This window comes from Caretta caretta, chromosome 2 (genome assembly GCF_965140235.1).
Source record: "Caretta caretta isolate rCarCar2 chromosome 2, rCarCar1.hap1, whole genome shotgun sequence".
Classification (NCBI taxonomy): Eukaryota; Metazoa; Chordata; order Testudines; family Cheloniidae; genus Caretta; species Caretta caretta.
The window spans coordinates 162628627-162645126 of NC_134207.1; the positions used below are offsets into that span (position 1 = coordinate 162628627).

Sequence of the window (16500 nt, forward strand, 5' to 3'; positions counted from 1 at the left end):
CGTACTCTCCACCTGGCTCCGCCTCCCCATCAACACCTGTTCTGACTCTGCCCCACGTTACCCAGCTCTAGTTAGTGCCTTCCCATTGGCTGATTGTGGGGGAGCTCAAAGCCAATCAGGTTCTGGCCAAGCCCTCCACCAGAGGGGGGAGCGCACACCTCTGTCAATGGGGAAGACGTAACCAGAGCGGAGTGGCATGGGATGGAGCTGGAGCCTATGTCAGTGGGTCGCCAGGCGCATGGGTTCCCCATGTGGCAGAGTCTATGTCCATGGAGGAGTAAAACAGAGACAGGGACTGGCAGCAGCATGACCCGTGTGCCAGGTCACAGTGCCACTCACATTTGGTCCAGCTGCCCCTCTGTCATGCCAGCAGGGAGGACGCTCAGGAAGGGTCTATTGGCATTGATTACTGTCCCTGCACATCTGGTAGAGATGTGCCCCAACCTTCCCACGCTGGGCGAGGAGGGATTGGCCACAGTCAGTTTGGCGGTGGGAACTGGGAACCAATGACAGCAAGAAGAGCCAGAAGGTGTGGGACAGAGCTCCCTCCCCTCTGTGAGTGATGGAGAAGTGGTTGGGCCATTGAGTGGTGCTGCGACCCAGCACATTGGCTCAGGCTTCCAGTCCTGGCTTCGCTCTGCTCCACACTCCCTGCAAGTGACCTCACTACAAGCAGTGTGTGTGTTGCTCAGAATTGGGTGGGCATGGGTGCTACCAGCCACTCAGGCTCACCTGTGGCTGTGCCCCTACTCAATCCCCCCTCCCCCGAATATTTTCACTGGCCACCTATGGGTGGGCCAATAAAATGATCAGGTGGGCTGGATGCAGCCCCTGGGTCACCAGTTAACCATCCTTGATTTTTAGAGCAAGGGCATGACTTTCCCCCATTATAAACCCATCTGTCTCCACCTTCAGTCTCCAGTGGTGAGATCACAGTTAAAAGAGTGTAGGTACCTCTACATAGCAATTAAACACCGGCAGCTGGCCAGGGTTAGCTGACTCAGGCTTGGGCTACAGAGTTGTAAAATTGTGGTGTAGACATTCAGGCTTGGGGTGGAGCCTGAGCTCTGGGACTCTACGGGGGGGGGGGGGGGGGGGAGGATGGGGAGGGTTGCAAAGCCCAGGCCCCAGCCTAAGTCCGAAGATCTGCACTGCAATATTACAGCTCTGCAGCCAGAGCCCTGTGAGCCCGAGTCAGCTGACCCTGTTTAGATTGAGGAGCTAATTTTCAGGAAAATCCTGTAAGGCCTGAGCCCAACTAAAGAAAACAGAAATACAGGGGAGCCTTAGAACAAACATCTTCTCTTCACAATCAAAAAGTGGAGTTAGAGGTACAGAGAGAACAGTGTATATTGTTACTTTCTGGCTGTTACATACTGTCGCCCTGCTTCGGCTGAACTGGTGGGCTTATGCAATTGAGATTGATGTAGCTTTCTGGTTTTAAGGGAGAGGGAGGTGGTTTGCTGGTGGAGGAAGAAATGAAGGGTGGGAGCACTGGCAGTGTACTCTAACCTAAAATGGGAAGTCTGGAGTGTCTCACTTTCGTCTGCATTGGGAATTACACTCACAAACTGGAGCAGTAAAAGAGCCAATATCCCTTTCCTTTTGGTCACATGGTGAACATAAAGTGCACTATGGTTAGACTTCCTTCACCAGGATCTCACATAGCTGTTATACGCACTTCACAACCATGGCTATCCACAGGGGGTACAGATAAATGAGATGGAGGAACAGTCTTTTAAGCAGGAACTGGCAAGATCTGCAGCTGAATTTACAAGCTGACAAATTCAAATAGCTTGTCTTTCCACTGTACAATCACAGATACACCCAAAAAAGAAGTAAACACAAACAGTGTTACTATTGCACTGAATTATACAAATGTTTTTGTTCAGTAGATTTTAGGCAAAGAATGGTTTTAAAAACAGGAATGTCAATTACTCTTCTTTCAAACTCAAGGTGTAGCTCTTGTTTTCATAGGCAAAATGCAGCCCACGTTCTGAAAGGTCCATCAACTGAATCAAACTCAGACTGAATCACGCTAGATAGCACCGAGATAAATGCTTCTCTCCTTATTTCTTGTTCTTTAAGGTCAGATAAATTGTATCAGCAATCACATATGAAGTGCTTGTTGGATAATTCTCCCCTAAACGAGATAAAAATAAGGATATAGAGGAGATCATTTATGCTGTCCTTTGATAACTCTGAAACCATAAACTGAAAGCAAAAAACTCACCTTGGAGTTAACCATTAATTTAACCAGGTCTGCTTATCAAGCTTCTTTTATTTTCAAATTTTTACCGTCAGGAGATAGGAAACAGCATCAACATAATCTCACACGAATACCTCAGATGGAGGTCACTGAAAGGTTCCATGGTACTTTGAACTAATTAGTTGGTGATTAGTGTAACATACATTACAGCCCACTGTCCATCCTTAGATCCCTCCACGTGCATCTTTGCAAGTCATGAATTTCACGATTCCATAAGAAAAACATGATTCTGCCCTGCTTAGAGTAGACCTGTCATTGGAGTAACCTGGTGTGTACACCTGGAATGGCAGAGCACCCAGAAATCATGTGCTTGACTTAAATTCAATCCCAAACCCTGAAAATCTGTGTATGCTACATCATAACAAACTGGGGGCTTAAAATATTTCAATAAATAACCGCATATAAAGGGGTGCATTCAACAGGCAAAAGGAAGCTGTTGGATACATGCATTTTTCACAACTCTAACCTCCACCTGAGGTTCACATACAAAATCCATAAATCCAGGATAATCACATTGATCTGTAACACTCCCTCAAAGACTTTTATGGCTTCATCCTGCAAGGTCCTGGGCACTCTGGCTGCAAACCAGCAAAGCAGTTTAGTACATGCTTAAAGCTAAGCTTGAGTGCTTTGCTGGATGAAGGCCAGGGTGCTCAGGACCTTGCAGGGCAAGTCCCCATAAATGTAAGTTATTCTTTCTGTGCAAATCAGTTGTTCTTTGACAATTTCATCCTTGCTATATTACCCACTCCTGCTTTTCAGATTTATTCTGACTCTTTCTTTAGCTTTTATTTTGGGACGGTGTTTGCTTCTTTGTAGTCCTTTGAGTTCAACATATTTTAATTATTCTTGTTTTTAATTTTGTGCAGCTCCCACATGCATGGCAGGAGGTGTTATATACTATACAGGTTCCATACTAGAATCTTTAGTCATATGAATAATCCTTACTCATGCTCATAAAAATTCACAGGATCGGATCCCCCCAAAGCTATGAGTGCATTACACTCATTCAGAAAGGGGTTTTATTATTATTTGTTGTATACATAAATATATATTCTTCTCCTTTTCGATGTTTAATATTTCATTTGATAATTAACCCAAATTTAATACTAGTTATTGACATAAGTTTAAAATATTTTTTCTTATTGTTTCAGAAGACCAGAGGCCAGGCAACTCAACAAAATGCAAACTGCTTACAAAACACGGGAAAAGGCTCCTGTACTTTGTGATGACTAATTTGCCCATCAGTGTAATTTCTAGTAATGAAATATCTAGAACTAAAGCTCATGCACAATACAAGAAACAAAGACTTAGGTTTGGACCCAGATATTTGTCAAGCTATTGGCTGAACAATGACCAAAGGTTTCACCAGTGGTGCAAAAAAGCTGGTACGGTCAGATAGGCTATACCATTAAGACATTTATTGCTGTTACACCATATCAGAAAGACACATTTGGTATCCACTGAACACCGCAGGGCTTGCTCTCCCGGGAGCCGCAGCGGTGAAAGGACCCCAGACAGGAGAAGCAGCTACGTGGAAGGGATGGGGTGGGGCTGGTTATGCCACGCCGGAGGAGCTGCTGGCATGGGGCCCCCCGGCAGCCCCACGTTCTGCTCCTTTCACCACTGCGGTTCCCAGGAGGGTGCTGCGGTTCAGCAGATACCGACTTCTATCTACAGATATCCACATCCGCGGATATAAATTTGTATCCGCGCAGGGCTCTACAAGTGACCCTCCCCAGGCTCAAGTGCCCCTGCCGGCCCAGGCGGTGAGAGGAAGAGGCGGTACCAGAGCCTGAAGGTCAGAGGTCCTCCTCTTCCGGCCACACTGCCTGGGACTCTGCCCGGTGTAGCACTGTGGCTGCCTGGGAGAACCAGGCACTCTCCTAGGCAGCTGCTGTGCTGCACTGGACAGCATCCGGGAGTGGCTCTGGGGCCTGGCTGCCAGGAAGAGCAGCCGAATGCCAGGGAAAGCCAGCGCAGCAGGAGGACAGAGCCTCCCACCCAGGTAACGTGGGATGGGGAAGGGATGGGGAGAGCATGACCCTGGGATGTGGGCGAGGAGGAGTCACATGTGAGGTCACAGAGGGGTCACATGCTCCCCCGTTAGATGGTGCCCCCTTTGTATCCCTCTCATGAGTTGCCATACTGGTAAGAGTTAAAATCTATTTGTACAACTGGGTTTCACATTTGTAGATCTGTGCAGCCCTTCCACAGCCGGATCCCCAAAAGAAATGAATGTTTCATGAAGGGTAACAATTAGTATTTCGTGCCTGGAGATAAGAGAGATTTTTTGTTGCATAATTTTCTTCAAAGGGGATGAATTTTGACGTGTGTAATCATGTCTCAAAATGAAGGGTTGAATGCTTCTTTTATTGCTGAAATTATAATATACACATGCCATATGTAGAAGACACATCCATGTGATGAATTGCAGAGCCAGGAGATAAAATAAATGCATCACATACTCTGAGCCACTTGCACGCTGCCCAAGGTCCACGTCTAACATTTCAAACTCATGAGCATCTTCAAAGGGCCACTGTATTTTTGGATATCCTGACACTGAACCTTTTTTTCCCTCCCAATCCAATTTACACTCACCACAGGCAATATTCAGTCCAGCATCAGAGACAGATTAACGCCTGATAGGGCTAGAAATAGATTTATGTCATTGGAAAGAGGAGATAACTCCATGTCCCAGTGGGACAGGGCTTGATTCTACTCCTGGAAGGTCCAGAGGTATATTTTAAGTCATAACATTTACGCATGGATGTGTTATTTTAAGTTATTAGTTTTTTCATTTAAAAAATGTAATTACATATTTTTCTGCTGTCATGAGCTCTGTCCTGCTGGACTCAAAAGGAGTCCTAATTTTACAGACCTACATATAATATATATGGACACAAATACACATGTAATTACAGGATAGAAATGAAGGGATCTTCCCTTTGTGAAATGTTTGCATTCATTTCCTGTTTAGCTGCTCTACACTGTACTCATAAAAAAGCTGCTTTTAACTCTTTGAAGTAGTCTTTGCTAGTGCCTATGATACAACTCGATCTACTAAAATCAAGCTAAAGGCATTATTCTGCATCTGTAACAGGAAAAGGTCAAGTTTAGGGTCAAACTGAACGAGCACGTGTAATCTAAGCACAAGTACACTGGGACCACTCTTCCTCGTCAAGAAAAGGCCTCCGAAGGTCACTTTTACATTGAGTCCTAATTCCAAAGCTGACCTAGCTTCAGGTGTTGATACAGAAGTTTTTCACAGCCCTAATCGCAATGTCTACTACATATGCAAGCCAAGTATTAACTGTCCTCATTAAATCTGTTCAACAAGCAACTGGAGAACAAAAATAATTGTTCTTACACAAGTTTATTAATCAAAAACCTCAAAAGAACTGGAATACTTGTAACTTTGGCTGATTTGAATCTCTGTTTCTGAGAGATAAAAGAGTGACAGTGGTTGTATGGAGTCTTTTGTTCTGGTTTCACATGACAATGATTTGACCCAGACTGCGAAAGATAAATCCAGCTAAGTTCCTATAGGAAGATGAGCAAATGAAAAACTGTGCCTTTCACCATGGTTATATTTAATGTAATTACTCACTTGAAAACAGGATTAAATCAATACCTTGTGGTTGGAAACACTTACAGACCGTGGAACCACTTACACCAGACGGTGGAAAGATTCAGTGAAATAAGCAATTAAAAATATAACAAAGTGAACACTGAGATAAATTAAAGAGGAAACAATTAAACTCAAAAGATGACTTGGAAATGTAAATTCAGTGGCACATAAACAAAAGACCCTGGGTAAAATATTTTGGTATGTTAAAACACAGGTACAGTGGCTAGTAAAAAGCTCGAACAAATTCACAGAAGAAGCAAGAGTCTGCACTAACCAAAGCAGAGGCTAATGGCCAAGTTTAGAGTTGAGGTTTAGGGTAAACTAGGCCCCTGTAAGCTGCTAACTTGCAGAAGGCTTTTGAAGAATTAAAGGCCAATCTGGCAACATGTGAATCTGAGCCCATCAAGCCCGGCTGGAAATTATTTAAGATTAACCGGTCTTGACAGCTGCATAATTAAAATCTCCTACCTCTCCCTCCTTAACCCAGCATGATATCCTTTGGAGTTGTCGTTTACTTTCAAGCAGTAACAGTCAGTTAATTTCTGGTGGTCTAAACCTCTTGCCAAGTGGAATTTCTTGCATGTATCCATAACATTCTTTTTTTTATATTTTTTTTCTACATACCTTAGTGGACCATAATTTATCGTGGTATTTTGATAGCTCATAGACTTATTTTTTTTAAAGCTAGCTGGTAGGTTAGTATGTGTCTCCCTGACATATTATGGAAAACATTTTGCTTGTGATTTAAAAGCAATAAGATAAATTATGCATTTTCAAGAAAATGAAGGGCCAAAATTATACCATGGGAAATTTGGACATTTTAGACTTTGATGACGTTAATCTGAATTTGCCTCAGTGTAAATGAAACTAGAATTGTGGAAAAATGTTTCAAAAATTGGGAGAAATAAAATTTGTTCTAAAAACCCTTCAAGTACTTAACTCTGTTGTAACAATTCTAGATGGAAGCAGCAGTGATGGGATGGAAATAGATCTGGCCATTAAAAATAACACAACAAAAGAAAGAGTGAGGGAGAAAATTTTTCTTGCTTTTGGTAAATTCTATCTATAAATGTTAAAACAGACCTGACTAGGACACATGTTTAAAATTCAGACACAATGACATACACAGCCACAACCATTATTTCCTCTACTCTCTATATGCCGGGATAATTTCAAAATGCAGATTTAATTACTAAGAACTTTCTTACAAACCTTTCAGATTTGGTCTCCTGAGGTGGTGAGAGAGTTGTCCCATAACGAGAAATGGGTGTTGTAGGTGCACTTAGTCCAGAATAAGGTCTTGTAGAGGAATAAGAGTTGTTGCCATAACTACTGTTTCTGAAGTTACCAGAAGAATAGGAGGCAGGCAGAGAAAGGGAGAGACAAAGAGAAAGAAAGAGAATAATCAGCAAGCAGACATGCGGCAGCAAACCCTCTTTACTCATAAAGGGGATCAAAGGATGTTGTACCCCAGAACTCCATGAACTTCCAGCCACATCCCCACCTTTGAAAAAAAGTAGCATATCATCTCATTTTAATATAACCCATCACAAGGACACGGTTAATATTGTATGTTTTAAACTACTGGTATGGAGATTAAAAGAAGGATCACAATGTTCCTTTAAAGTGACAGCTGTTCACTGGAATACCTAATTGACTGCTCAGTTACTCAGAAATGTATTAGCTGGTTTGGGAGCTGATAATCAACCACCAGGAAAGAAACCGAAAAGATCAATGTCAGCAGTATTCATTCCAAGTGAACTAAAGGAAAACACCACTATTCCCTAGCCATTGTCAGAACATGGACTCAAATGATCGGCTAATGTTTCTGCTGTAAATGAAAAGCATCCAAATTCTTTTAAATTAAAACGAAGTATTTTCTTTCCCCACCCCTTCTTCCCCAGCATAAGTCATAGCTTATGTGCCATTTCTTATGATGTCTGTAAAAAATCATAGCCACAGTTAAAAAAGACATGTCTCTGGAAGCACAGCTTTAGGAATTTCTACCATCCATTCACTCCATTAAAAAAATGCTTGACTTCGACGTTAGCTTGTTGATCAAAGAGAAATTGTTTCCAGGGCTCTTGGAATGGTCACCTCCCCAGAGCCCTTAGTATCAATGTTTTCATCCTGGCTTTTCTACTGAGCAGAAAAGGCAGCTGCACAGCTTTCATGTGTCTTTTCACCGCTCCACCATCATATGTAACTGACATGTCATGGGTGCTGGCTTTGGAAAAGTTTTAACCTTTCTTTCTACTTTTTGGAAGAGATGCACCTTTTCCATTGGGACTGTATGCCAGATGGTAGTTAAATTATTCCAGGAAGCCAACCAGCCCAATGACAAAATTTCATGAAAGAAAAGCCTAGTGTCGTTTTCTATTTAACAGCTCATTAGATTAAATATACTTCATTTATTTTATCACTCCTCTTCCCCCCTCAAAATGCTAGTATTGCATAATTTCACTTCATTCAGGCATGTTACTTGAAAACCTAGGTGTCTTTTTCAGCTCAGATTAACTCCTACCATTTGCTTATGGAAAACTGCTTTCTACAAATGTTCAAACTTCATTCTTTGGGCTGCAGCCTGAAGTACTGATTGCCATAGGCTAGAGTTATACAGTTAGAGTATATTTAAGCTAGGAATCTTTTATGGGAGGGACCTTGCTATGAACAGAGTGTATCGTATTTCCTCTCCATATCCCCATCTCCATACCTATCGTGCATGTCTTAAAGCACTCCCAAACACCTATTTGTAAGGCTTTGTACTACTCCAAATGGAGCAGGAATCCAAGGAAAATAATTGAAATTCACCTTTCTAAATAGGGAAAAGAAAAGACCAGTTCGGGAATTCAACCTCTGTCACAGTGCCTTGGCAGGAGAATAGAATGGGAAACGGAAATAGTACTCTGGTTGAGGGGTTATGTGTCTGTACAGCATAAGGCCTCTTTGGTCACATAGGCCTAAAGTTGCCACTGGTCTTCGCTCAGATATAGATTAAATTGGTGGCCATGAGCAAGTAAACACTCCTCTGCCTCGGTTTCTACATCTAAGATATTTAGATAACACTACTTACATCTCTCTCATGGGATGTTGGGAGGGTTAAATAATCCTTGTGAAAGGGAAGGGAAAATCCTTTGAAAAAGGGAAGTGCTCTTTATATTCCAAGTGTTGAATGGTGGAATAGTATCACTCAATTCCTTTTAGAGTGTTTGGAGGCTACAAAGCATACTAACTAGTGAAGAGAGACCTTGGCATCTGTAGTCTGTCAGAAGCAAATGATGTCAGCTTGGGTATGAAAGTGAAAATCATCCACTCCCTATCCCATTGCAAAGATAAAAATCTGCATAACTTTCAGTAAGCATCATATAATAAAGAGAGATAAGTAGGGGATAAGAATCTGTAGTAACTTGTCAGACTTAATGATTTTGCATAACAAAATAACAATCCAAATAAATCTAAATATTTTATTTGCTAAGACTTTTACTATATGCAAAATATTTACCAATTTCTTATTGAAAACATGTGCATTGAGGATTTACTACTATGCTCAGTAAGGGCAGTATAACCGCTAATCGGCTGGTAAACCTCAAAGTGTTGCGAATAATCAATTATATTATAAACCTATAATACTGTAAGTGGCTTATTAAATCTCATTCCAGTGTGTATCTGGAAGTTTTAAATTAAAGTATGGCTGTTTCCCTATTTTCACTTGTATGATAGCTTTTTAGGATTAAACCTATTATACATCTCTTGTGACACAGACAACTTGAAACGGCAGAAAGAAAAGCTATGGCTGTGTCTGTACTTAAGCAGTGCAATGCAAGAGCACTGGAGGTGAAATCCCAGCCCCACCAAAATCAATGGGAGTTTTGTCACTGATTTCAGCAGAACCAGGATTTCACCCTAAAATTTCTAGAGCCTGATGTTGATCTCACACAGCTTTTACATCAGTATAACGCCAATGATTTCCTGATGCTCAAATAAATTTGTTAGTCTCTAAGGTGCTACAAGTAGTCCTTTTCTTTTTAATGATTTCCTTGAAATTACTCCTGAAAATAATACAACATAAATGAAAGCAAAATTGATGCCCATAACCCTTTTCCCCAAAAGATGCTTTTATCATGTTTTTTTTATTGTCACTTAGAAGAGGCCAGTTATTAACTATGTATCTTGAAGAGAAACAGGATGAAATAAGAGTATCGAAGACCAAGGAGGGAGAATCAATCATGTTAAAATATAGGCTAACATGACTAAAACTAATACAGTATGTTCTAGGAACAATGCAACACAAAGAGCATGTAAATAGTACAATAAAACTCTAGAAAGATGTTATTAATTCATCTAAAAATGAATGCCAGCTGCATAAAATCTACCTGTTTTCCCTGATAACCTCTGCTTCCTTTTCTGTAACAGTTGCTGGAGACTCTTCAAAGTCATAGGAGAAAAGGTGAAAAGGGCTATGTGGTACATAAGGCAATTTCTCTACAGTTGGAGATGCCTTTGGAGTAATAGATGCTGATGAATTTTGGGAGGAGTTAAGTGCAGGAGAGGATGGTGATGAATAAACAGAATAATGGAGTGAGACAGATGAATCAGGCACAGAAGATGAGCTGCTGGGCGGACTCTTGGCTTTAGAGCATGAGGGAGGCCTCTCGGCTTGAGAAACTGCACTTGAGACGGTTGAAGAATCAGAACTCTGATTCTCATTCTGCAGCTTTTCATTTGCAACCAGGTTTACGTCTGGGACCTCACTGCAAGGGAGGGTGTGGTGAGGAGGGAAAGAGAGAAAAGGCAAAGCAGGATAAGGAGAGAAAGGATCAAAGAGCACATAGTTGGGGGGGGGAGGGGGAATCCAGCAGAGTCAAACAAAAACAACAACTTCCCAAATGTAGCCAATTGCCATCACTTTTAAAAAGCTAGGAAGCTCAAAGCTTTGTATCCTAGAGGGATTCTTCTTAGGGTTGGAAAAAATGAGGAATGTTTAGATTTGGTTTAGAGGAAGGGAAGGGATTGAACCCATGGAAATTCAGAACCTGGAATCTAGTTTTCATGAATCTTTTTCACTACAGTTCTGTATACTATCCTCAAGTGACCAGTTAAGCCCAAAAGCAGCCTTACCATATTGGATGATCTGGCCCAAAGAACAGGTAATTTATGATGTATGCCCAAGTCTAACAGCCTGCTATCTCAATACCATCCTGTATTTTCATATGACATGTTTATATAAGTATGGTGAGATCCACTGACACAAAGCGCTATAACAGAGCAGGTATTATTATATAAAACTCATTTACCAGAGATGAAGCCCAAAATGACCCAAATCAGTATTCTTCTATCAAAACAAAACCCAACAGTAGATTTAAAAGCAATGTGCTATCAGTGTGCTTATGTACCTCTTTAAGTACTTCCATGACAATTCTCACTATAAGAGTGCCAGCACAAGGCTTTTACCCCATTTAATCACTACATGGGGGCTGCATGAGGGAATTGCAAGCAGATTAGTTGTGTGTAGATGCCTGTGCTCCAAGGGCAGTAGAAAGGGGTCTTTGCATTGGCCCTGCATAGCTTAGTGTTATTGTAATAAATGAGGACCAGAGGCAGGACAGGCAAGGAACCATGGGATCTGAATTTGTGCACGGTTAGCCTTGACATCCAGAGCCCATAGGCTGGAATAGCAACTATGGGGGGCTGGCATTGCAGCCCTGAGCTGGGTTACTAGATTGGTGGGTTGATTTCACCACCCCTGCCCCTCTGAACTCCAACTGTGTAGCACAGGGTGGGCAAACTATGGCCTGAGGGCTGCGTCTGGCCCTTCAGATGTCCGGGGCTTGCCCTGCTCAAGCGCTTCAGCTGGGGAGTGGGGTCAGGGGTTGGCCCCTGCTACGCGTGGCTCCCGGAAGCAGATCCTACACGTAGGGGCAGCCAGGGGGCTCCGCATGCTGCCCCCACCCCAAGTGCAGCCCCTGCAGCTTCCATTGGCCGGGACCATGGCTAATGGGAGCTGCAGGGGCAGCGCCTGCGGAGGGGCAGCATAAAGAATTGCCTGACCATACCTCTGCATAGGAGCCGGAGGGGGACACACCCCGTTATTTTACAAAGGCAGTTAAAAGGTAGTATTTTGAACAACGATCTGAATATCACTCTAGCCATATCAAAGTAGATATTATTTTAAAAGTATGAAAGTTACATAAGCAAAAACATGCCGTATATGATTCGTCAATTACACCTCTTTACATAATATTGTTTTATATTCAGGTAATTAAATAACTGAATTTTTAGCTCCTACTTTTAAGCATTGGATTTGAGGAAATTATCACTTAATTTTAAATTTTCAGAAGGCCATTGGCTAGATTTGCAGACTGGAAGACATTAATAACGACATTACAATATTTTCTTTGGAATTTGCACATTAAACAGTTTCCTTTCCTCCTTCAGCGTTGTAAAAGTCTGTATGAGTGCGGTTAAGTTAAAAAAAATCCAATCTCATTTTGCAGAATTGCAGAGCCAAACATTTTAACTTAAATCAAATGGCTGTCTAGAAGAGAAAGCATATTTTCTTTTTCTGATTTATTTATTAGGATAAAGTTACCATTGGCCAAATTCATATGAACCTCAGAAAACAAATGGAAAATATTACATGTGAACATGTAATATTGATAGCTAGAGTCTGTTTACATATATACATGCGAATGCATGCCTGTGTCCAGCATTGTCCCTAGGTTAAGTATTTTTCCCCTATAAAATTTGTTAAAAATTCTAAAATAACTAGTTGGCAATATTCCAGAAATGGTAATATTTTTATATCAGTAACGATTCATAAAAAAAATTATAACCATGAAAAAGGCACATTTTTGTCTGTGATGATGAATCATGGAAACACTAACAAAGGATGCTCAGGAAGAGGTTCACAGAGGCCCCAGCTCAGCAAAGTACTTCAGCATGCAATGAATTGCTTTGCTGAAAGGGATGAAATTAGGCACATGCATAAAATTCCATCATCAGCTCTGCTTGTTAAATCTTCTGAACCAAATTAGTGTAGCTAGTGTGCAATCTATTGGATTTTTATAATTAAATGCATTTAAATATTTTCATAAATATGAACAAGGCTTCGTTGATTCAAAAGGCTTTTCCGAAGGTACTTTTTAAAATGAAAAGTAGGAAAACATTTTCCAGGATAGTTGAGTACTATAAATCAGTAAGGTGAATTCATGCTACAAATATTGGCGGTGAGATCAGGAGAGGTGAGGGGAGGGACACTGAAGCCTGGTACCTGGGTTTGACCTGCCTAGTGGCCTCTTCCTCCCCCTCATCCTCAGTATTAGGCTCTGTGACTGGTGGCTCCTCTTCTTCTTCTTCATACTCCTTCTCCTCTCTGAGATCAAACCAAGGAAAGAGGCATGCAATGGGACAGAAAGAGGGAAGGTGGAAGAGAAAAAGAGATAAGTCGCCCCAAAACACCAAACCCAAACATGTTAGAAATGGAAGGGAAAAAAAGACAGAAGTAGTTCAGTCACAACATGAGAAACCATTTTACCCACCCTAAATCTATCAAAAAATGAGTAAGCTTGCTGCAGAACGTTAAATGAACTCTTTGCACTAGCGAAGTAGTTAAGTATTCAGGACATTAAAAATCACACTGATGTTCGCACAAAGGGATTATTAATGCACGGATTTGTTTTCCACACTTATATCTATTTTAAAAAAAATCCTAAAGACTTTCTAGACCCAGGTAGAGCACTGCTGCGGTGCTAACCCCACAGACACTTCTGTATGCTATTCTCCCATATCATACCAATGGCCAGTTTGTTTTGCATGAAACTGTGTCACTTTGGCTTAAAGCACCACGCAGTGAATCAAGGTGTCGTAATATTAAAAGCCAAAAATAAAATATTTTGATTGAAAAGTGGACAGTAATTTGCAAGGCACCTATTTAACAAGAAAATTAAGGATGTAAACCAAGTTAAAATAAGTCTAATAAAAAAATAAACAGGATACAGTTTAGAACTACTCAGAAGTTAAAAATTGTAGTTATAAGATGCTGTTATATGAATTATCCATTAATGGAAAAATGGGGAATCATTAGCATTGCATAAGGTATATAGTTTTGATCCAGAGAGCAGACTGGGAGATGAATATTACAAGTCATGCTTAAGCCCCACTATAAACCATAGCCCAAATATAAACTCAATAGCTACATTACATTCCTCTCAAATAATATACCAGTTTCTCATTCATTAATATTCAGTTTCTCATTCTTTATAGCAGTTGGTCCAGTTCTCCATTTGACTTACTGAAGAATGCCATTATGGTATGTTATATACAAAAGAGATATCACTTGAACTGCAACACCATGAATGGCAAGGAACTTTCTAATGTTCTCATATTCCACTCACTTTTCTAGTTGCAAGGCTTCTCTTTTTTAAATTCTTAGAGGGATGCTCTATGGATTTTTGTTGGTTTGCTTTTTTAACATTAGTATATTTTGGAGTCAGAAGAAAACTGAATGCCGCTACTGTAGGAAAAAAAGGGTTTCAGTGGCACTGTTGAGGTGAAGTACGATAATCTTAATATAAACTATCTAGGTTAAAAATGCCAAATGCTATCCCATTGAAGCCAAGAGGAGTTTTGCCATTTGCTTCAATGGAAACAAGGATCAGGTCCAAAGTTTATTGCTCTTGCATTGATTATGTTATATTCAAAGCTTGATCTACTAATATGGCAGGAAGATGGCAGCACTTGAAACCCTTTTCTGAAACCTCTGACAGGCATTCAACTACTCTCAAAGCATGTAGAATGCAACATCAACACAGCGGGCAGCTGTCTTTAACCAATACTAAGGGTATGTCTACACTATGAAATTAGGTCGAATTTATAGAAGTCGGTTTTTTAGAAATTGGTTTTATATATTCGAGTGTGTGTCCCCCCACAGAAAATGCTCTAAGTGCATTAAGTGCATTAACTCGGCGGAGCGCTTCCACAGTACCCGAGGCTAGAGTCAACTTCCGGAGTGTTGCACTGAGGGTAGCTATCCCACAGTTCCCGCAGTCTCCGCTGCCCACTGGAATTCTGGGTTGAGATCCCAATGCCTGATGGGGCTAAAACATTGTCGCGGGTGGTTCTGGGTACATATTGTCAGGCCCCCGTTCCCTCCCTCTCTCCGTGAAAGCAAGGGCAGACAATCGTTTCGCGCCTTTTTTCCTGAGTTACCTGTGCAGACGCCATACAACGGCAAGCATGGAGCCCGCTCAGCTTACTGTCACCGTATGTCTCCTGGGTGCTGGCAGACGCGGTACTGCATTGCTACACAGGAGCAGCAACCCACTGCCTTGTGGCAGCAGACAGTACAATACGACTGGTAGCCGTCATCATCATGTCCGAGGTGCTCCTGGCCACGTCGGCCAGGAGCGCCTGGGCAGACATGGGCACAGGGACTAAATTTGGAGTGACTTGACCAAGTCATTCTCTTTAGTCCTGCAGTCAGCCAAAGATGTAAAAGATAGATGGAGTGGATCAAAACAAGAAATAGACCAGATTTGTTTTGTACTCATTTGCTTCCCCCCCTCCCCCGTCTAGGGGACTCATTCCTCTAGGTCACACTGCAGTCACTCACAGAGAAGGTGCAGCGAGGTAAATCTAGCCATGTATCAATCAGAGGCCAGGCTAACCTCCTTGTTCCAATAAGAACAATAACTTAGGTGCACCATTTCTTATTGGAACCCTCCGTGAAGTCCTGCCTGAAATACTCCTTGATGTAAAGCCACCCCCTTTGTTGATTTTAGCTCCCTGAAGCCAACCCTGTAAGCTGTGTCGTCAGTCGCCCCTCCCTCCGTCAGAGCAACGGCAGACAATCGTTCCGCGCCTTTTTTCTGTGCGGACGCCATACCAAGGCAAGCATGGAGGCCGCTCAGCTCACTTTGGCAATTAGGAGCACATTAAACACCACATGCATTATCCAGAAGTATATGCAGCACCAGAACCTGGCAAAGCGATACCGGGCGAGGAGGCGACGTCAGCGCGGTCACGTGAGTGATCAGGACATGGACACAGATTTCTCTGAAAGCATGGGCCCTGCCAATGCATGCATCATGGTGCTAATGGGGCAGGTTCATGCTGTGGAACGCCGATTCTGGGCTCGGGAAACAAGCACAGACTGGTGGGACCGCATAGTGTTGCAGGTCTGGGACGATTCCCAGTGGCTGCGAAACTTTCGCATGCGTAAGGGCACTTTCATGGAACTTTGTGACTTGCTTTCCCCTGCCCTGAGGCGCATGAATACCAAGATGAGAGCAGCCCTCACAGTTGAGAAGCGAGTGGCGATAGCCCTGTGGAAGCTTGCAACGCCAAACAGCTACCGGTCAGTTGGGAATCAATTTGGAGTGGGCAAATCTACTGTGAGGGCTGCTGTGATGCAAGTAGCCCACGCAATCAAAGATCTGCTGATATCAAGGGTAGTGACCTTGGGAAATGTGCAGGTCATAGTGGATGGCTTTGCTGCAATGGGATTCCCTAACTGTGGTGGGGCTATAGACGGAACCCATATCCCTATCTTGGCACCGGAGCACCAAGCCGCCGAGTACATAAACCGCAAGGGGTACTTTTC

The 16500-nt window shown here is 42.2% G+C and overlaps 1 protein-coding gene across 10 annotated transcripts in view; it reads right to left on the reverse strand.

Moving 5' to 3' along the window:
- Positions 1-16500, reverse strand: part of FHOD3 (formin homology 2 domain containing 3) — a 611695-nt gene that overhangs the window by 125493 nt on the left and 469702 nt on the right. For 4 of the 10 annotated variants that reach the window (XM_075125568.1, XM_075125567.1, XM_075125566.1 and 1 more), the window contains exons 11-13: positions 13171-13272; positions 10274-10651; positions 7113-7238 (exon numbers count right to left, since the gene is read on the reverse strand). The exons of 1 other annotated variant lie outside the window; for it this stretch is intronic. In XM_075125568.1, the coding sequence (XP_074981669.1) occupies positions 7113-7238; positions 10274-10651; positions 13171-13272 (606 nt within the window). The remainder of the gene's footprint in view (positions 1-7112; positions 7239-10273; positions 10652-13170; positions 13273-16500) is intronic. 5 more of the 10 variants (XM_048839289.2, XM_048839286.2, XM_048839285.2 and 2 more) reach the window with 2 other exon arrangements.